The 19,569-nt window shown below is 37.1% G+C and overlaps 6 protein-coding genes across 6 annotated transcripts; 4 read left to right on the top strand and 2 right to left on the bottom strand.

The window, feature by feature from the left end:
* Positions 1-362: 362 nt before the first annotated feature.
* Positions 363-3,216, bottom strand: LOC127249744 (farnesyl pyrophosphate synthase-like). The gene is made up of 11 exons (XM_051272696.1): positions 2,947-3,216; positions 2,274-2,298; positions 2,050-2,165; positions 1,888-1,974; positions 1,699-1,815; positions 1,529-1,617; positions 1,308-1,359; positions 1,130-1,225; positions 973-1,017; positions 805-894; positions 363-732 (listed from the first exon to the last, which is right to left on the bottom strand). The coding sequence occupies exons 1-11, from the start codon at positions 3,076-3,078 to the stop codon at positions 532-534; spliced, it is 1,050 nt and encodes a 349-aa protein (XP_051128653.1). The 5' UTR covers positions 3,079-3,216; the 3' UTR covers positions 363-531.
* Positions 3,217-3,489: 273 nt separating this feature from the next.
* Positions 3,490-6,371, top strand: LOC127249746 (phosphoglycolate phosphatase 2-like). The gene is made up of 11 exons (XM_051272699.1): positions 3,490-3,681; positions 3,770-3,837; positions 3,947-4,039; positions 4,120-4,191; positions 4,385-4,456; positions 4,979-5,038; positions 5,119-5,171; positions 5,412-5,509; positions 5,600-5,699; positions 5,801-5,904; positions 6,012-6,371. The coding sequence occupies exons 1-11, from the start codon at positions 3,585-3,587 to the stop codon at positions 6,125-6,127; spliced, it is 933 nt and encodes a 310-aa protein (XP_051128656.1). The 5' UTR covers positions 3,490-3,584; the 3' UTR covers positions 6,128-6,371.
* Positions 6,372-7,107: 736 nt separating this feature from the next.
* Positions 7,108-9,996, top strand: LOC127249745 (phosphoglycolate phosphatase 2-like). The gene is made up of 11 exons (XM_051272698.1): positions 7,108-7,626; positions 7,712-7,779; positions 7,860-7,952; positions 8,024-8,095; positions 8,416-8,487; positions 8,618-8,677; positions 8,756-8,808; positions 9,099-9,196; positions 9,305-9,404; positions 9,487-9,590; positions 9,676-9,996. Exons 1-11 carry the CDS (start codon positions 7,509-7,511, stop codon positions 9,780-9,782), a joined length of 945 nt encoding a protein of 314 aa, XP_051128655.1. The 5' UTR covers positions 7,108-7,508; the 3' UTR covers positions 9,783-9,996.
* Positions 9,997-10,908: 912 nt separating this feature from the next.
* Positions 10,909-11,415, top strand: LOC127249698 (uncharacterized). The gene has a single exon (XM_051272630.1). The coding sequence runs from the start codon at positions 10,909-10,911 to the stop codon at positions 11,413-11,415; it is 507 nt and encodes a 168-aa protein (XP_051128587.1).
* Positions 11,416-14,937: 3,522 nt separating this feature from the next.
* LOC127249768 (serine/threonine-protein kinase D6PKL2-like) lies at positions 14,938-17,658 on the top strand. Its single transcript, XM_051272753.1, has 3 exons — positions 14,938-15,251; positions 15,757-16,500; positions 16,589-17,658. Exons 2-3 carry the CDS (start codon positions 15,758-15,760, stop codon positions 17,469-17,471), a joined length of 1,626 nt encoding a protein of 541 aa, XP_051128710.1. The 5' UTR covers positions 14,938-15,251; position 15,757; the 3' UTR covers positions 17,472-17,658.
* A 91-nt stretch (positions 17,659-17,749) lies between these two features.
* LOC127249771 (U-box domain-containing protein 35) lies at positions 17,750-19,462 on the bottom strand. The gene is made up of 4 exons (XM_051272757.1): positions 18,967-19,462; positions 18,484-18,602; positions 18,293-18,408; positions 17,750-18,215 (listed from the first exon to the last, which is right to left on the bottom strand). The coding sequence occupies exons 1-4, from the start codon at positions 19,322-19,324 to the stop codon at positions 17,963-17,965; spliced, it is 846 nt and encodes a 281-aa protein (XP_051128714.1). The 5' UTR covers positions 19,325-19,462; the 3' UTR covers positions 17,750-17,962.
* Between the last annotated feature and the right edge of the window lie 107 nt (positions 19,463-19,569).

Below are 19,569 nucleotides of genomic sequence, written 5' to 3'. Positions count from 1 at the left end.
GTGAGCGTCTCGTGCTTATTTATGGAGCTCCTGGACTTCCAACACCAGGTAGATTCTTACGAGAACCAGCGGATGGGATTTCAATGGCGTTGGGACTCCCGGGTGCTCCCAAGAATAAAGCACATGAAGTAATAGATGACGGCTATTCTACATTGAAATATTTTCTATAGCCTCCAACAATTTCTAAGATTACTCTTATCTTAAAAATGTGTTTACTATTTTTTTATACATATAGATTATAAAATCATTATTATTATTATTATTATTTTATGACGGTAAAATCCGTAGCCGCTGTCCGAAACTGCAAGCGTAAACCTCTAACTGAACCTAATACACTGACCTGAAGACATCGAGAATTTGAGCCCACGATCTGGAGGTCTCGGGGGGTTTCTTTTTTTATTTGTATTTTAATTTACGATTTACCGAAACCTCCCAAAAAAAGTCACACTTAATTAACGGACAATATCATATCAATATTGACTTAGTGGATTTGAAGTAGCCGTTCATCGTTCATACTCAAAGCTCTTGATCTTATCTCTGCCTCTTGTATATCTTGCTCAAGAAGGATGTCAGCACTGCTTGCACGGCTTTGCTAGGATGAGCTTCGATGGAGCTTGTTAGTCGCTTGTGGGTTTTGTCCTCATATTCTGAAAACACTCGTTGAAGATTAATCTCGTTGTATAGTTCTTTGATTTTTGCAACTTCAGCTGGATCTGACTTCCCATAGTGCTCCTGGAAGGCTGGATGTCAATGTGCAAATTCGCCGAGCTTTTAAAGAAGAACAGGGAAAGGATGAGTGCTTACATGAAGGATTTTCTGTTGGTCTTTGCTACAAAGCTCAAGCGCCTTCACCACAAGCCAAGAACATTTGAAATCTTCGATATCAGTTCCAATCTAAAAATGCAAATAACATGGATTGATTAATCATTCTTGAAAAAGCTAGATAGTTCAACGTGTGTGTGGGGGAACCACCTTTCCAATCTTTTCAGGATCGCCAAAGCAATCCAAGTAGTCGTCCTGAATAGATAAAGAATATGTTGAAAGATTACGAAGTTTGTTGTAGCCTCTGTAAATTTCTAAATGTGTATAAATCTAAAAAAAGAAAAACTGTTGAAGATTAATCCTTCACCTGTACTTGAAAGTAGATTCCCATTTCGACGAGTGAATCCTTCACATCAACATGGTTTTCAAGTTTCTCGCCCGCCATGAGCAGAGCGCACGCAACCTACTTAAGTACAAGATTAGAAGTTAAGGTAAAGAGAGACATTAATTACTTACAGGTCTACAAAATGCTGGAAGATGCTCACTGGAAGGTAAAATGAGTAGTAAGCAGTCTTATATTGAACAATGTGACGGTGACTGCAGTAAAACGAACCATAACATCAGAAAATGAATACGAGAAAGAAGCTCAGGTTAAAATTTAAGAACATGCACATAGTAAGATGCATACAAGAACAGGTGACATGTTCGTTTAGACATATCCTTTTTTTTTTTATCATGATGCCGGGTATTGAATCTTTGTACTCACAGAGGCAATGAGTATTTTGATAGATCATTTTCTCCTTCAATAGTAGTGATCAAATCTATCATCTGTCCTACATTAGTTTGAAACTCCACCTGAAGAAAATGATGAATATATAATTTAGCATTTGCAAACAATTAAAGTAATCATGTCTGAATTCTGAATAGCTACATTACCTCATTGAACAAATCCAGCAAGTCCACATAGTAGGGCTTTTCTCTGAAGTGCTTTTTGAGAACCCTAAGGAGTTGATTTCGAAGTAGGATACCGTCATTTATAGCAATCATCCCCACCTAGAATACAGTCCGACCAAGATAAATACTGTGTGGAGAAACTTCTATGGGAAATTTGCATTCTACACAGACCTTGGGAACTCTAAACCAACATGGTTGGCCACGTCTTGTGTGAGAATTATCCATAATGTCATCAAGGACAAGAAAGTATGCCTGAAGCTGCATGTCTACTGCATTTTATTTCTGTGAAAATAGATCGGCAGCTCAAAAGAGAATAACTGGATTCCAACCTACCCATTCAACACACCAGCCAAGGGTGCAAGCCAGAAACACTTCTTCTTCAGTTAGATCATTTCCTTCTTTAAGTAACTTGTAGCTATGAATAACCGACATTCCCCGGTTTAACTTCCCTGCAAACAATTAAAAAAAAAAAGCCTTTCCATTTATGTTGAAAATCCCTACAGATACTATATACCATCCGTCACCTTAAACGAAAAAAATGATGATGCTTATCTCACCTCCAGGCACATTGTAGTCCAGCATCTGTTGTATACAAAAGGAGCTCAATCAGTAACAATAGTGTGTAAAATATTAACACTTTCTGATGCTCCATGTGTAGGGTACTAAATATGACATTTCATAAAATTTAACTCTTTCTGAGCATCTTTTAACTGATATAATTGCATTCTCAGAAGCAAAAACACACAAACGATCAAACGCAACTTTTCTATCAACAACAGTAGAGATCCGCAGGAATCATCCAATCAAATATAACACAGGCAAAAAGATTAAGGTTTCACATTTCCACAAGCAAAATGTAACTAGCAACATTTAATACTATGCATATTAAGAAAACAGCATAGACTAACATATACCTAGAATTAAATTCGGACATGGAAATTCAAAGTTGATGTGATATATTTAAGAACACTTCAATGTAGAAAGTCGAAACATAGAAATCCATTGAATTCAATCGGCACTGTGATCTAAACCACCGCCCGGTTCACACGAATCAGTCTAATAGCGCCATTTTTAACAGATTTGAAGTATTACAGTAAGGGTAGTTAAATTGCACGACTCCTCATTAGCTAATAATCCACAGACAACAGATAACAGCAAGGTATTTCCGAATAAAGCGCGGAGACGATGAAACGCTAAAAATGAGGGCGAAAATCAAAGCAGAAACCTAACCCGCTCGACCCATTGGCGAGAAGCATCGGCCCATTCGAAAGCAGGGTCGTTCAAGAGCTCTGACTTGAGCACCGAGTACACATTGAGAAACTCCGCCCTCAGATCCGTTGTAGCTCCATTCGCATTGGCCATGTCTTCGATGGAGAAGCCAGCAATGGATTGCGAGATAAATTACGCACCCCTATTGTGCAGTTGCCGCTGCACTTGCGCTGAGAACCGCCATTTGTTTCTGAACTTACTTGTACTTCAGGTTTTCTTATACGGAACCTTTATTGTAGTCAAATTATGTTAGAGAACATATAAAAGAACATAATAACCCGTTTTTTTAATAAATAAAAATAAAAATGGAATTGTAGACACTGCAATGTTTTGTTTTCTTAAGTATATAAATTACTCACTAATTATATTTTATTTAAATTTTTATATCTAAATATTATTTATTTTAATTAAATTTTAAAATTTATAATTTATAATATTTAAATTATTAATTATACCGATAAATTATCTTTTAAATTTTTAAATATTTACTAAAATCATACCGACCAAACAAAATCACTTGTCACTAAGCTAGCTCACTCGTATAAGTTGTTACTCCGTCCAAGGACGATTCGAACAGCGATTCGACTCGTCGGCGCCGGATGGCCGGAGAAGAGAAATCTACTTGTCAACGCCTCACTCCTCAGTCTGCTGCGAATCTCCTCGATTCCGTCGATGCGTTTCTCTTCGACTGCGATGGTTCGATCACTGCGCGCGCATAGCATCGCCTTTCACGAACTGAATGATCTTCGTATCTGTTTCTGATGGTTTGCATTCAAAATCTCAGGTGTCATTTGGAGAGGAGACGCGCTGATTGACGGCGTTTCGGACACTCTGGAAGCCCTTAGAGCTATGGTATTTTTATTCTGTTTTCTTTTGTTTTTTCCCCGTTTCACTTTAGATTTTTGCTTTAGTTGATCAATGAATTACGACGAACCTTTTGTTTGGTCGTCTCTTTGGATAGGGAAAGAAGTTGATTTTTGTAACTAACAACTCGACAAAGTCCAGAAGGCTAAATGCCAAGAAGTTTCATTCGCTTGGCATTTCCGTCTCCGAGGTTTATTTTATTGGTCATTGGTCATTCTGTTCTTAAGGATTCAGAATCAGAAACTTGCTGATATCATTTTTTGAATGTAGGATGAGATCTTCTGCTCATCATTCGCTGCAGCCATGTACTTGAAAGTAAATAATTTTCCTAAAGAAAAGAAGGTATATGCCTCATCTTACTTAGCATCCCCAATAGCTTCATAATTAAAAGAATCTTAGATGTGCTAAATAATTGGGATTCCATTATAGCTCAACTGATTTAACTTGCTTATATATTCACTTGATAATAGATGATGAATTCTATCATTTATCCCACTGACTCAAAAAACCCACACAAAATGTGTTGATTTTGCAGGTATATGCAATTGGTGAGGAAGGCATATTGGAAGAAGTGACGCTTGCTGGTTATACTTGTCTTGGTGGTCCTGTAAGCTTGCTGTAATCTTTCTCGAATTCTTTATACAACCAAATTAGGTTATTGTTTTCATGTTTTATCTTCTAAATGATTGAGATTAGATGTAGATCATGTGCTGATGCTTACTGAGGGTAAACTGGTTAATGTTAAGTGCTTTTATATGAATATGTGGAACCCTTTATCGGTCATCTGTGTTTCTTCGTTTGGTTAATCATTTCTCGTAAATATGCTTAGTTTTGGTATGTCGAAAAATAATCTGAACTATTTCATTCCATTCTTTTAAAGCCTTGAGATTCGGTAGGCACAATAAATTGATTCCGCATCTATGTTAATACAGTAGAGCAATATGCTTTTAGTTTTAAGATAAATATGCAGAGGATCATGACTTCCCACTAATCCTGCAAACAAGAGTCTTTTTGTTTTTATTCTTGAAAAATGTTTAGTTTGTCCCGAGAACAGCATGAAATTAAAGGTTGGGTGATGGCCATGTTTCCAGGTTTTAGGGCATTTGATGATTATGATATATTCTTGCAGGAAGATGGAAAAAAAACCATCCAATTGAAATCAAACAGTCTATTCGAGCACGACAAGAGTGTAATTTCCCATCCTGCTTATATCTTTGTTACAGGATTATGCCTGTCCACTGATTGTATGTTGTGTTATGGCTACACTAGGTGGGAGCTGTAGTGGTTGGACTTGATCGGCATATAAACTACTACAAGCTACAGTAAGACCCCCTTGTCTCCTACCTATATCTTTAATTCCAGCATACTGCATATGGAACATATCTACCATCATTATCCTAATAACCCCGTGAGTCCTTTCTTGTTCGCTATCTACTCCTTTTTTTTATTTATTCATCTGTATAGAAGCGCACACTCAAGAAGCATGAATGGAACATTACCATTAAAAAAAATAATAAATTCTCTATTAAATGTTCATAATGAGCAGTCAAATAATGTCTTAGGTATGGCACTCTATGTATACAAGAAAATCCAGGATGTCTATTTATTGCTACAAACCGCGATGCCGCAGCCCATCTAACTAGTCACCAAGAATGGCCTGGTATATTTTAAGCCACCACCACCCCCTAATTAGCTCCACATATATTAAGCTAAATGTATTTTTGATACACTTTCTTCTCCCGTGTTTCAGGTGCAGGATGTATGGTTGCTGCAATGTGTGTCTCCACACAAAGGGAGCCAGTTGTAGTAGGAAAACCGTCCACCTTCTTGATGGACTATCTGCTGGAACAGTATCCATCCTCACCCAATACTCTAAACATGCTAAATCTTGATTTCCGACTGCTATACCAGTTGTTTTTTCATCGGGCTTTGCCATTATTTTCCCTTTCAGATACAATATTCCGACGTCTAGGATGTGCATGGTTGGGGATAGATTAGACACTGACATTTTATTTGGACAGAACGGTGGTTGTAGAACCCTTCTTGTTCTTTCAGGTGGGAAGTGGATTCTTTGTATGATTTATTTCTTAATCATGGGAATATGCATTAAAAAGAAAAAAAAAATACATTATTGTTGCTTACTTATAGCTTGCCATTGCCAGGTGTGACAAATCTTTCAGATCTTGAGGATCCATCAAATCGCATACGACCTGATTACTTTACTAGCATGCTGTCTGATGTTGTCAAATTATGGAAGGATTATCAATCGCCGGGTTAGGTAATCCTCATTTCCCCAGTTTGGGTATTAAAACTGACAGTTGAGATTATGATTTAAGTGTGCAAGCCTCAGAAGAGGGCATAAGAATGAGTCTTATTGTCATTTTTCCTGGTAATATGACACCCTCCTTGCATTGTAATATTTATGCATAATAAGGTGCGGCAGGGATTTGATTCTGAACCAGGAATAAAATCAGATAAATCTTGGTAATATGAGGTTACATGACAATTCATAGTTGAAGTTAAATCAAATATATAATTTTTAAAGAACATAAAACCCAATTGATTGCATTTTAACACACACACGACTTTAGTTTCAAATTAGATAGAAATGATGGCTACATTAGAGTCTTGAAAGTAACAATTCCATGTAATGTGAAGAGCAGCTGGAGACAAATCGATCTTACAAGTAGAAACTAGTTAGAAAAGAGAAAAGATATATTATACAATTGTTCATCAAATAGAGGAAGAAGTTGTAACAAGAAGCGGATGCTTCATATGAACTCACAGAATTTAGTAATAGTTCATACAAGACATGTCACAATTGATTCCAATACAAGATGTTTGTTGACATCAAAGTAATAATTTTATTTTATTTTTGGACGAACAATAATTCTTTGAATTAATGAGGTAGGATCTTCAAAGGGAGTGTTTTTTCTTTCAATAATTGATGTGTGCAATGGTTGAAATTGAAAGGGTTGATGGGTAGGGTCTTATCACAACACATAATAACATAGACTTGGAAAAATTGATGCAAAGTACTCTTTTGTTCGTCCAAAGAAAGTACATTTACATTTGCCAAGCAAATAGTCGTTTTAAATATAATTTTATAACAACATAAGTTACACTTAAATTATATTGTGATGAGAGGTTACACTTAAATTATATTGTGATGAGAGGAAAGATATATAGATAAAAACAAAAGCAAACCAATTTGTATATATTCTTATTGCAAAGTAAATATATAATAATTAAGAAAATAATAAATTGAATAGTGGCGACACAATGTTGCCTACCTATGTCCTAAATGTACATAGAATTCAATTCCGATGGCATCAACTTGAAAGTGGGAATAAGATACTATCTAAAATGGCCTGATCTTGTAACAATAAAAACGTGATTGGAAAATATAACTAAGCGTGTAAAAAGGGAGAAGTCTAAAGCGCCAAAAGCAGCATATTGGAATCAACGTTAATTTAAAATTGTTTTATAGTTTCGACTTTCGGAAACTTATAAAGAAAAGCGCCATGGTTTTGGCTGGAGTCGGAAAAGCGTGAAATCTACAAACACGATTTACTTGGTGAATAGAACAGTGTCGTGTCGTGTCGAGTGCCCGGTGGTGGGTGGAAATTCGTCTTTTCTGTTTTCTCTCGTCGGCGGCGATGGCCGGAGAAGTCTCCAACTCATCTGCTAAAGAGAAAGCCAACTGTCATCTTCTTAAACCAGACACTGCAGCGAATCTCGTTGATTCCGTCGATGCCTTTCTCTTCGACTGTGACGGTATGTGCGCTCATGGATTCACGGTAATGTCCAGACGGTTTTATTGTCTCACTTCTTCTTTTGTTTTTTCCGTCGATAATCTCAGGTGTCATTTGGAAGGGAGATTCTCTGATTGATGGTGTTCCTGATACTCTGGATACACTTCGAGCTATGGTACATTCGTGTCTTCTTCTTTTTTTTAAACTCTTGGCGTGTGGTTTTGGAACTGATTCTAGAAATGTTGTATTGTGAAGGGGAAAAAGCTGATTTTTGTTACGAACAACTCGACAAAGTCCAGACAGCAATATGCCAAGAAGTTCCATTCCCTTGGCATTTCCGTTTCTGAGGTTTTTTTTCATTGATCAGTCTTCTAGTACGATTCGACAACTTCTCTAGATTAATATCCTTCTGTTTTCAGGATGAGATTTTTTCTTCATCATTTGCTGCGGCCATGTACTTGAAAGCCAATGGCTTTCCTAAGGAAAAAAAGGTACGTCTTCTTGACAGTCTGTACATTTACATGCTGTGAGAATCTGTTTTTGGCCAAGTGGATTGAAAGTAGATAAGTCTTATGGATAATTGCATTTTCTTGATGTGTATAACAACTGTGTAACGTGCTGGTTTAGTAATGAATATCATTTTATTTCTAATGCTTCTTGTTCTGTTATGTTTCTCTATCATGATTATATATATATATCTTAAAATGTAGAATTTTTTGGGATCTGGTGAACCTGAACTACCATTAAGTAGAATTTGTCAATCTTTTAGTAAATTATTGTGTTGTTCTCACAACTGTGAATTGGTTTGAAGGTGTATGCAATTGGTGGACCAGGTATATTGGAGGAAATGACCGATGCAGGTTTCACATGTCTAGGTGGTCCTGTAAGTTTCAATAACCCTGGTGAAACATTTCATCCAAAAAAAATCAAGTTTCTAATTTCTCACATGGAAACTTCTTGGTTGTAATTACCCAGCCTTTAGGGAGCTTGATGGTGGTTATGTTTTATTGCAGGAGGATGGGAATAAAACTGTCCAATTAAATTCAAACAGCCTATTTGAGCACGACAAGAGTGTTAGTTGCTGTCTTACCCACAACATCATACCATAATTATTGTCCATTTATAGTATATTTTTCTAATGGCAATGCTAGGTGGGAGCTGTGGTGGTCGGGCTTGACCTATACATAAATCTTTACAAGCTGCAGTAAGTTCGCGGTTTTACCTTGCATCGAAGGAATTTATCATTGCCCCTTATGTTATTACTCCCAACTTTTCTTTTTCCCCGTTGTCATGTATATGCAATTTTCGTAAGGAAGGAACCTCAGTAGTTATTTGATTTCCATTTGCACATTAATGCATGAATTTTCATACATTTGACAAAATACCATCTTATTTGTTATATACTTAGACTTGATTTTATCCTCAATTCAAACATGTAAATCTTCTGTTTAATTTTTTTTTTTCTTGTAATGACCATAAGCTTATAATGCTTAGGTATGCGACACTATGTATACGTGAGAACCCAGGATGCCTGTTTATTGCCACAAACCGTGATGCTACTGGAAATCTAACTGATCTGCAAGAATGGCCTGGTAAGTTTGTGTTGTTTCTATCTTTAACAAACAAAAAACCTTTAATATTTCGCCTCCCCTCCTTATCATTAAGGCTATCATGTGATGTTAAGCTTCATTGAGTTGTAGGTGCTGGATGCATGGTTGCTGCAGTATGTGGCTCAACACAGAAGGAACCGGTGGTTGTTGGAAAACCATCTACATTTCTAATGGAGTTTTTACTGAAAAAGTAAGTGAGATGTTTTCTTTTTCTTTTTTATTACCTTTATTAAGATCTTTATTGTCTTAATCTTAATCTTGACACCTTGCAGTTTCAACATCCCGACCTCTAGGATGTGTATGGTTGGCGATAGATTGGACACTGATATTTTATTTGGACAAAATGCTGGCTGTAGAACCCTTCTTGTTCTTACAGGTTGATTGAATCTCATCAATCGAAATCATTCTTACATAATCCCATGTGAAGATTGATTAGTTGTGTTGTTGCATTGCATATGCAGGCGTGACGAATCTTTCAAGCCTCGAAGATCCATCAAATGATATACAGCCAGAATACGTTACAAGCAGTGTTGCCGATATAGCCAAATTGGTTAAGGATCATCATTGATCAATCGGGTAAAGTTATTCTTCCTTTTTGTAACATTGCCAGTTGCAAAATGATTATGACAATGGCCATTACATTCTGGTCGAAGCACCCTTATCTATTTATGGCTCTGTTATATTGTTGAAAACTCTGATATTAATTCTAAGCATTGCTTTTCTTGTATTGGATGATTAAACAGCAGTCCATCGAAATTTTATTGAAATATTATTGTGTTAAACCAATCTTCAGCTCTTTGTTTGGTTGGTGAATAGTGATTCAGAGTGAGAAATTAGATGAAATGTGTTTGTGTTCTTTGTTTCTTCAGGGCAATTTTTTATTAAATGAATGCTAATGACATGTTTTGAATGGGAAAAGTAGGCATGGACTGTCCCCTTGGGAATAGTTTGGCCGTCAAAATTATGGTTTCAAACCCTCGTATCAGGTCACTTGTCACACATGGTTCGCCTATTCGACCGGAGGTTTACCCAAAAAAAAAAAAAAAAAAAGTAGGCATGAAAGTATTATAAATAACTTATTAAAATTTGATTTTTAAAAAATAATATGAAAAAAAAAAAAAAAATTGCGTATACGAATAAATATTGTCATTTTAAATTTCAATCAAATAAAACAGTAAAAATTAAATTCTGAAATATCAGTAGATTCATTCATATCCGTTGTTGAATTTTCATAATAGTGTTTTTATCGACAGTATTTGGAAAATAAATAAATAGATATAACAAAGATTCTTAATTTATTATTATTGACAATGACGCGTGGACATAGTCAATAATTAACATATTTATGCTCTACTTGAAATTGATCGATAAAATAATAAATACTCGTTTGACATTTCTTTTATATATTGATTTGTCCTATTTTATTTTAAATATAAAATAATATTATTAGTATGTTTCTAAACTATTTTGCATTTTGTATGGAGAAGATTGAGTGATCAGACCGACGTGTGGGGATATATTGAGATTTAAACTAAAATTAGATTAAGATTTATTAATTTAAAATGAACTCTTGGGACGCGTTGTAAATTTCAACTATATATATCGTAAAGCTTCATCAAATTTATTTATATGTTATGTAACTGAATCATCAATTGATACAATTGTTATTATTATTAGTTACCAAATAAAATAAAATGCAACATCTCGTAAAGTTCGTCTTCCTGCTAGGAATTATTTGTCTCCTCATCACATCAGCAGTCGCTCCTCCGGCCGGCGGCGGAGGCGGAAGCAGCGCTGGTGGTGCAAGAGGAGGTGGTGGTTCTAGCAGCGGCGGTGGTAGCACCGGAGGTGGATCAAGGGGAGGTAGCACTACTGGAGGGAGCGGCGTCGTCGGCGGAGGAGGAAAAGGAGGGGGTAGCGGCGGCGCCGGCGGAGGAGGAAAAGGAGGAGGGAGCGGCGGCGCCGGCGGAGGAGGAAAAGGAGGAGGCGGTAATAATAGAGGTGGTGTCGGAGGAGGTGATGACGGCGATGGTGGCGGCGGAGGCGGCGGCGGCGGCGGCGGAAGCAGTATCCGTCCGCAGCCTCTGCCAACGCCGACCGGGCGGTCCATTAGCAGCGGCCCATCTACATCTATTGGGCGGCCCAATTTGATAGCGGCGTGCTGGGCTTACGCTAGCTTGTATCTATTCCGCGATTATTAAGCATCAATAGTTGTACGTAGATCCAAACGTACAAGCTACTCAAGCGCACGGTCACACACGTGTATACACATCGGCTACTGGTGTATAAACTATTTATTAATTTATTCTATACGGTATTAGATCATATTTCAGCCGTAGGTGATATTTGTATTGAATCATGTTTAATAAAAATAAAATAGGTTTAATAAATTTTATTTGTATAAAATTTGTGTAATTTAAATTTTTTATTTAAAATCAAACACAAATGAGAATCAAACTTTTTATTATTGAAAATGGCTCAAAATATGAGCCCAAATTACATGGGCCAACAGGCCCAATAGTGTTGCTTTCATTAAACAGAAGAGAACTAACTAATTGTCACGTCTCAAAACTTTGACACGACTCTATGAAAGGTACTTTGTCGCCCATTTACCAACTTCAAAACAAACAAATAAATAAATAAGATAGAAATATTTTGGATCTGTTTCGACAGAAAATCTTGAAATAAAAAAAATAAATAAATAAATAAATAAAAAGTAAAAATAATAAATAATCAATATTCCATATGATATTTTATAAATATAATACATCTGGTATTATCTTATTGGAAAGGCATCTTAATTAATTAATTAATTATATAAGTCATAAATTCTTCTAATTGAAAAGATTGCAGCTGAGATCAGCCACTTGTATTTTTTTTTTTTTTTTTCTTTCTTGTTTACATAAAATATTCAATTTTTTTTTTTTTTGCAGAAAATAAAGCAAAAAAATTCCAAATTTAGCAGTAAAAAAATTACATGAGCTTGGAGAAGTGTGAGGTTATTTAATTATATATTAATTATTTTTTTGTATTTATTTTAGTTATGTTGTGAGGCAGAAAAAGTGAATCGGCGGTAGAGGGAATATATTCCTGAGGTTGTTGTCACATGCAAAGCACGTGGAAGGATCATTTGAGAGATTGAGATTAATAGATATGATAATGATGATTAATTAATTAAATCTTATATTAATTATTTAATTAATTAACTTTATTTTCTAGGGCTAGCTAGCTAGGCTAGGCTCGAACACCCATGCATGGACCTCTGTGAAATTAATTAATTGCTTATCATTCTCTATAGGTAGAAAAAATATGTATATATATATATATGCTTCCGCAGGTTATCATTTTTCATTTTTGTCCGTCCTAAAATAAGTTTACTATTTTCTAATTTAGTAATTGTACTACCTATCTAACATAATAAATACCCTTCCAACTTATACTATATTATACAAATATCATTACTTTTATATTACACAATACTAACAGAGGTATTTCCATCATTTTTTATAAAGCTAATATTCAAAAATCTACGTGCAAAAAGCAAACACCACCCTTCTTCCGGGACAGAGGGAGTATATTAATTTTTTATTTGAATTCATACATTTTTAAGTTACATGTATTTTAAAAACTATTTTAAATATAATTTATAAAAAATATTTTAAATGAAAATAAAGAATAAAAAAATTATCCTGCAAAAAAAAAAATAGTAGTAGTATTTTGGCAATATATATATATATTTTTTCGTCCCTAAATTTTTATTATTATTTTTGTTACTAATGATACTATAGACAGAATAAGGATAAAATTTATTAAATTCTATTTTTAAAGTTCACATAGTTAATTAACGCTAGTAGTCTTTAATTTGGGTTAAACTTATGCTATTTTTTGTAGTGTTAAAAATGATCAAAATTATATACAATTTTAAAAATCCTACAAGAAAAAAAAAAACTAATAATTTAGTCATTTACTTAAATGACTATGTCTAAATGGTTATAAATTAAGATGAACCCACCTATCCAATTTTAATGCAAATAAGCATGCATGCATGCATTTATATATATATATATATATATATATATAGTCGATCAATTGAATAATTAACAAGTCTAATGTTCAATGTCACAATTTTTTTAAATAATTATTTGGCACATAATAATCCAAAACTTTCCTGGATATATGTTTGGATATATTTAATTGGATTTGATTATTTTGGTATTGTGTGGCTGTAATGTAAAAGTATGTCATTGAATAAAGGGCCATCCAGTTGATCGATCGATGCTGCTTTGGGGGTCCTCCAAGTGACATATGTCTATTGTCATTTCAAATTTTCTTTTAATTTATTGACTACTTAATTTGATCACATATATATTTATATAATGGATTAGTTGAATAATTAATTATAAGGATTGTAGAAACTACAAACATTTATATATATATATATATATATATGTGTGTGTTATTCTAAGGTCACAATTAAATGATTTAATTGCATGCAAAATCTTGATGAAATCATGAAGTTGGTTGGACAGATCATCAGATTCTTGTTGAAGCTATATAAATATATGCATATTAATTAATTAATTACTTGGGGGTGTGTTTTTTGTGTTCTTAATATTTTGGTTTATGGAATAATTATTGAATGTTTATGGATTGGATTTTAAATACACTATTCATCCCCCAAAAATATCAAATCAAACACCTATTTTTTATTTTTTATATTATAATAAAAATCAATTTTACATTCAAAATATCACGTCATACAACTGTTCAAATTCAAAACTTTTACTATTCAAATCCCAACTCAAAATCCAAACCTCCAAACAAACACACCATTTGAAGAGTAGGGCATGCAGATTTCCATGGTAATTGTTAATATGATAATTAACTCTAATCAACATGCTAATTACTCATATATATATATATATGTATATATACATACACACGTACGTAGAGCCATAGAGAGACACATGAATTAATTAATCGCGAGATAAAGGCGCACGTGTACATGTGTGGACGTACGTGTATGCATGAGCCCACAAGAAATAAAGCAGATGGGGAAGTTCAAACTTGCTGCCTTGTCTCTACACAGCAATGCCATCCTCCATGTTGGGCCCTGTTTGTTTGGATTGTTGAATCAATTTTCGAAATTCATCCAATAATACTATCTACAATATATCAAAACTGATCTTAGTTTACTCACCCAATAATGGAGATACATACATACATACAAACATATATGTATGTATATGTATATGTATATGTACGTATGTATTTGTGTGTGGAATTGGATAGACATGCATTATTAATCAAGAAGGATATCCATATGCAGGAGGGAGATGAACAGGCCAAAATCTGGGCAAAAATTTGACAGCTGCTTGGAGATGGAGCTAAGTGTAAAATGGGTCTACACTCAGCTGTCCTGTGGACCACCTTTCTCTCTCTATCTCTCTATCTCTCTCTAAAAAAAAGAAAGTAGGATAACTGGATAATAACAGCCATTCATCTCTGCATCATTCATTCATTTTCGTTGCCGGGGTGACCCAACCCCACTCAATGCTCAATAAATCATTTACAGGGACGTCGTCTAAGGCCTTGTTTGGTTGGAGATTTTGTTCGAATTTGGAAAATTGGAGTTTGTGTTTAACTGTAAGTCTGTAACCCTAATCCAATTCAATGGAGGTTAATTTGACTGAAGCAGGCCATGTGGTTTACCTAATAATAAATCAGGAGTTGGGACTCCTCTCTCTCTCTCTCTCTATAGACAATTTGTTTTTATTGCTTTGAAGCATCTACTTCGATTTGATTTAATAATTTCTTTTCTCTCTCCTCCACCTGTGACTCTGTGAGTTGTTGCCATAGATACAAACTACAAAACAGGAGACAGGGATGAACAAGCAACGCTAAGCTTAGCCTTTGTGTTATGAAGCAGTTTCAGATTCTTTTCTCTCCATTGCTGCACCTATCTTCTTTCTTCAACTGCCAAATTTAAGCCCTGAAGGAGGAATAAGAGACAACCTTTTGATCTTTGAAAATTTATGTAAGTTTTTATTTCTTCTTCTTCTTCTTCTCTGAAGTATTTATTTACAGCCAATTTGTTTGTGGGTTTTGCTTCTTTTTCGTTTTGGAGAAATTGTTACTTTCCATCTTGAAGATTTTGTGATAAAGATCTGACCTTTTAGGGGAAAATATGCTTTCTTTTCTTGCTTTTTTTAAGTTTTTCCCCATTCCCTTTTGTGTGTGCTTGTGATGATTGTTTTGTGAATGTAAAATAATTGTATATAAAAAAAAGAAAAAGAAAAAACATTGCTGATTCAGTAGCTTTTTACTATTTCTCATGTGGTCCTCCTTTCTTCGATTCCCAATTTCGAATTTCAATTTTTAGGTTTCCTGGAAATGTGTAAATTCTTAGGTATTTAAGCTTTTTATTGAATCCTCTTTCTTGGTGGTGAGGTGAAGAAATTGACTCTCTCTTCTCGTGCTGTGTCTTCCCTAACTTTTGGTATTTCTTCCCCAACTTCATAAAGATCTCTTTATTGTTTCAGTATGGCCTCTGAAATCGACTCTCGACCTCCATTGGAGCTGCAACAGAGAGCTGCCTGTGCTCACCAAGCTACCAACGCAACAATGGCAGCTCCATCCAGCTCCAAAGCTGCTTCCACAAGATCCGAACCAGACTCTGCAGTCATCGATTCCGACGACACAGAATCCTCCATCGATCAGCCAAAGAAGCCATCGAATTCGATCCAAGAAGCCACAAAAGAAACCAGTGGCAATCCCAAAACAAGCGATCCAGCCGACTTAGTCGAGAGCGGGAAGAGCAGCACGTGCCGCGGAAGCACAGCCAGCGATGTCAGCGACGAGAGCACGTGCAGCAGCTTCAGCAGCAGCGTCAACAAGCCGCACAAGGCGAACGACGTCCGGTGGGAAGCAATCCAGGCCGTCCGATCCCGGGACGGCGTCTTGGGATTGAGCCATTTCCGGCTGCTCAAGAGATTAGGCTGCGGCGACATCGGCAGCGTCTACCTCGCCGAGCTCACCGGAACCAAATGCCGCTTTGCCATGAAAGTCATGGACAAAGCTTCGCTCGCCGGCCGCAAGAAGCTCCTCCGAGCACAGACCGAACGCGAAATACTACAGTCGCTCGACCATCCGTTCCTCCCGACGCTCTACACACATTTTGAAACTGATAAGTTCTCGTGCTTGGTGATGGAATATTGCCCCGGCGGCGACCTCCACACTCTCCGGCAGCGGCAGCCGGGAAAGTACTTCGCCGAGCAGGCGGTGAAGTAAGAAGCTGTTAAATTGTGTTCGAAATATCGACTTTCTTGAGCTTTCGATGCATTTTTTTGACTATATTCGTTGTTATTGTCGCAGGTTTTACGTCGCCGAAGTGCTGCTTTCCCTCGAGTATCTACACATGCTCGGGATTGTGTACCGCGATCTTAAACCGGAGAACGTTCTTGTTAGGGACGACGGCCATATCATGCTCTCCGACTTCGATCTATCGCTACGGTGTGCTGTTAGCCCGACTCTCGTCAAGTCGACATCTTTCGACTCCGATCCTCAGAACAAAACCTCAGCTTACTGCGTCCAGCCGTCGTGTATCGAGCCCGCCTGCATCCAGCCGTCATGCATTGTTCCAACGACGTGCTTAGCTCCACGTGGCTTCTTTTCGGGAAAATCGAAGAAGCAGAGGAAGCCGAAGAACGAGATTGGAAACCAAGTTAGCCCGCTGCCGGAGCTGATTGCCGAGCCAAGCAATGCTCGATCCATGTCCTTCGTCGGGACTCACGAATATCTGGCGCCAGAAATCATCAAAGGTGAAGGACACGGGAGCGCCGTCGATTGGTGGACTTTCGGGATATTTCTATACGAGCTTTTGTTTGGTAAAACTCCGTTTAAAGGATCCGGGAACAGAGCTACTCTGTTCAACGTTGTCGGGCAGCCTCTCCGGTTCCCTGAATCACCGGTCGTAAGTTTCGCTGCTCGGGATTTGATTAGAGGATTGCTTGTGAAGGAGCCTCAGAATCGACTGGCCTACAAAAGAGGCGCATCCGAGATAAAACAGCACCCATTCTTCGAAGGCGTTAACTGGGCATTGATCCGCTGCGCCACCCCACCGGAGATCCCGAAACCTGTCGACTATGATCGACTACCCATGCCGGTGGCTGCGCAAGCCACCGGAAAGTCCACCTCTGCTGCGGCCACGGCTACCGATCAGAAAGGCGATAAGTATCTCGAGTTTGATTTTTTCTAGTCAGCCACGGTTACTTACTAAAAGGATTCGGACAAGTGTATGGAATCCTTGTTTGAGAACAAGAATCAGATTAGCCTGTTGATGGTGAAGACTGGATTTGCAAATTTTATGATCATTTGTTGAAGAAAGAAGGAATGTATGATTTGAAGGAATTGAAGGAAAATATATGAAACTTTTCTTCAAGTTATTGTTTGTGTGTCTCAAGTGCAAAAGACTTTTGAACCAGAAAAAGTCAACTATCTGTCAACGTATATTTACTACTGTAAATAAGCTTTTGTCCCATTGAAAAAGGTTGTCTTAAGGTTCTTTCTCCCCATCCCATTTAATAGGAAATTATTACACAAATAGGTAAACAAGTACAAATTTCATATATATATATAATATAATCTTCCATCGGACTCGAATACGAGACATTCCGACTCCGATACCGTGTTAAATGTATTCAAGTAAAGGGACATTTACCAATATTGTTGTGTTTGTTCATTGACATGCTATTTTATGCTAAAACATCCACAGGCGAATGTATCTCTGGCAGGGTGTCGATCTTGGTCGAGTTTTGCGCTGCTGACATGGTCGAATGCCTTCAGTGATGGGGAAGGAGAAGGGGAAGGTGAAGGAGATGACTCAACGGGCATGTCTGTCATTTCCTTCCCTTCACAGATCACCTTAACCTCGCAAAACTCGGGGATGTTCTGCACTATCTGCTCGGTGAGTCCTCCATTTCCCTTCTTCCCCTGCATCCTCCTGATCATTTCATCGTATAGTATAATGTGGCTGTTCTTGAATTATAGGAGACACAACATGGTGTTCTTGAAAGGTACCTTAGATTAGATTTGGTGATGCCCAAGACCAGCTTCCTGATGTTGAGAATAGGAACCAGTTCGAGTATTGCTTTGGCTTCCGCGTCGCTTTCGATTAATATAGTCTCGGCTTTAACCTTGTTGAGAGATGTGGTTGGTTTCAGAATAGTGAGGATTTTTTTAGTGTTGATGATCATGCTTACATTTGGTACCTTAGATTCAGCACAGATGGTGAGAAATTTCTGGAGGAATTCTCCTCTCTTGCCCCTTTCTTGTGCCATGAAATTCTCTTTTTGCTCAGGGTTTACTTGGCTGATTGGTAGCTTCCCCACTGCAGTGAATTGCCATTGTAAATGTTGAAGTTTTCAAGTTGATGAACAATGAAGACAATCCAACATGATTTTGATCCAGAACTAAGCCTAATTCATGGTGCACAGAAATGTGTAAGATAATCCTAGGGATCCAGATGATTTAGCCTGCAGAATTCAAAACCAAAAAATCTGGTATATGCTCAGCTAATTAGTGCCTAATCAATTCTCTCAAATGAAATCCCTAATTTTGCTGTCGCCAATCGCCATTGGAGTTAACGGACAATACCTTGCATCACATGCGTATTTTAGCTGTTCCGATAGGTAATTTTTAGAAATTGATTTGCGCAAACGATTGAGCATCGAAATCGTGATCAGTGAACTTACACGGAGTGGGGATGTGCTTCGTCTCGGGGAAGACATGGATGAGGTAAACAACGGTTGAAGACGAAGACAAGGCGTGGCTCACCGCCCAACACAGAGCATCCATGCTCGTCTCCTCGCTCTGCTTCCCCACCGCCACGTAAACCGCCTCCTCCGAAGAATCGTCGAAGCCTTCGTATTCTTCGGTAATGCTTTCTAGAGGCTCGACAGTTTCCCTGCCGCCGTTCCTCTCGCTCATCTCTTGGATCTCGCTTGAACCGCCTCCGCTGTAATTCTCCCACTCATGAACACCATAATAATTACCTCTGAAACTAGAATCTTCCTCCGAAATTTCTCCGCCGCCGCTCGAATTTCGCTCCATTTTCCGGCGAAGTGAGGATTAACCGATCGATTGAGAGGCAGTGGATGCAGGAGATTACGAAGTTGCGAAACGGCGAAAATTTCGAAGATAAATTATGGGAACGGCGTTGTCTTCTCTCCAATTTCCTTGACTTTCACGAAGACTCCTAAATATCATAATTACTATAAAATTAACTTTTACAGTATGTTTTATTTGGACTGCGTTTGGTTGGATTTTAACGACAAATATCTACTATTTATAAAATT

This window comes from Andrographis paniculata, unplaced genomic scaffold (assembly GCF_009805555.1).
Source record: "Andrographis paniculata isolate CXL003 unplaced genomic scaffold, ASM980555v1 Contig36END, whole genome shotgun sequence".
Classification (NCBI taxonomy): Eukaryota; Viridiplantae; Streptophyta; class Magnoliopsida; order Lamiales; family Acanthaceae; genus Andrographis; species Andrographis paniculata.
The sequence above is the reverse complement of the archived record's forward strand: the minus strand, read 5'-3'. Positions and strand labels throughout refer to the sequence as shown.

What these genes read in the sequence shown, in the direction of transcription:
- LOC127249744 (XM_051272696.1), bottom strand. Translation starts at nt 3,078, where the DNA reads ATGGCCAATGCGAATGGAGCTACAACGGATCTGAGGGCGGAGTTTCTC. An exon ending in CTCGCCAATGGGTCGAGCGG is followed by an intron (nt 2,299 to 2,946) that starts GTTAGGTTTCTG and finishes TGTATACAACAG; the next exon opens with ATGCTGGACTACAATGTGCC. An exon ending in GAATCTACTTTCAAGTACAG is followed by an intron (nt 1,018 to 1,129) that starts GTGAAGGATTAA and finishes TTATCTATTCAG; the next exon opens with GACGACTACTTGGATTGCTT.
- LOC127249746 (XM_051272699.1), top strand. Translation starts at nt 3,585, where the DNA reads ATGGCCGGAGAAGAGAAATCTACTTGTCAACGCCTCACTCCTCAGTCT. An exon ending in TTGGCATTTCCGTCTCCGAG is followed by an intron (nt 4,040 to 4,119) that starts GTTTATTTTATT and finishes TTTTGAATGTAG; the next exon opens with GATGAGATCTTCTGCTCATC. An exon ending in ATACTTGTCTTGGTGGTCCT is followed by an intron (nt 4,457 to 4,978) that starts GTAAGCTTGCTG and finishes ATATTCTTGCAG; the next exon opens with GAAGATGGAAAAAAAACCAT.
- LOC127249745 (XM_051272698.1), top strand. Translation starts at nt 7,509, where the DNA reads ATGGCCGGAGAAGTCTCCAACTCATCTGCTAAAGAGAAAGCCAACTGT. An exon ending in TCACATGTCTAGGTGGTCCT is followed by an intron (nt 8,488 to 8,617) that starts GTAAGTTTCAAT and finishes GTTTTATTGCAG; the next exon opens with GAGGATGGGAATAAAACTGT. An exon ending in TGATCTGCAAGAATGGCCTG is followed by an intron (nt 9,197 to 9,304) that starts GTAAGTTTGTGT and finishes ATTGAGTTGTAG; the next exon opens with GTGCTGGATGCATGGTTGCT.
- LOC127249698 (XM_051272630.1), top strand. Translation starts at nt 10,909, where the DNA reads ATGCAACATCTCGTAAAGTTCGTCTTCCTGCTAGGAATTATTTGTCTC.
- LOC127249768 (XM_051272753.1), top strand. Translation starts at nt 15,758, where the DNA reads ATGGCCTCTGAAATCGACTCTCGACCTCCATTGGAGCTGCAACAGAGA. An exon ending in TTCGCCGAGCAGGCGGTGAA is followed by an intron (nt 16,501 to 16,588) that starts GTAAGAAGCTGT and finishes TTATTGTCGCAG; the next exon opens with GTTTTACGTCGCCGAAGTGC.
- LOC127249771 (XM_051272757.1), bottom strand. Translation starts at nt 19,324, where the DNA reads ATGGAGCGAAATTCGAGCGGCGGCGGAGAAATTTCGGAGGAAGATTCT. An exon ending in GAAGCACATCCCCACTCCGT is followed by an intron (nt 18,603 to 18,966) that starts GTAAGTTCACTG and finishes AATTCACTGCAG; the next exon opens with TGGGGAAGCTACCAATCAGC. An exon ending in ATCACCAAATCTAATCTAAG is followed by an intron (nt 18,216 to 18,292) that starts GTACCTTTCAAG and finishes TGAAATGATCAG; the next exon opens with GAGGATGCAGGGGAAGAAGG.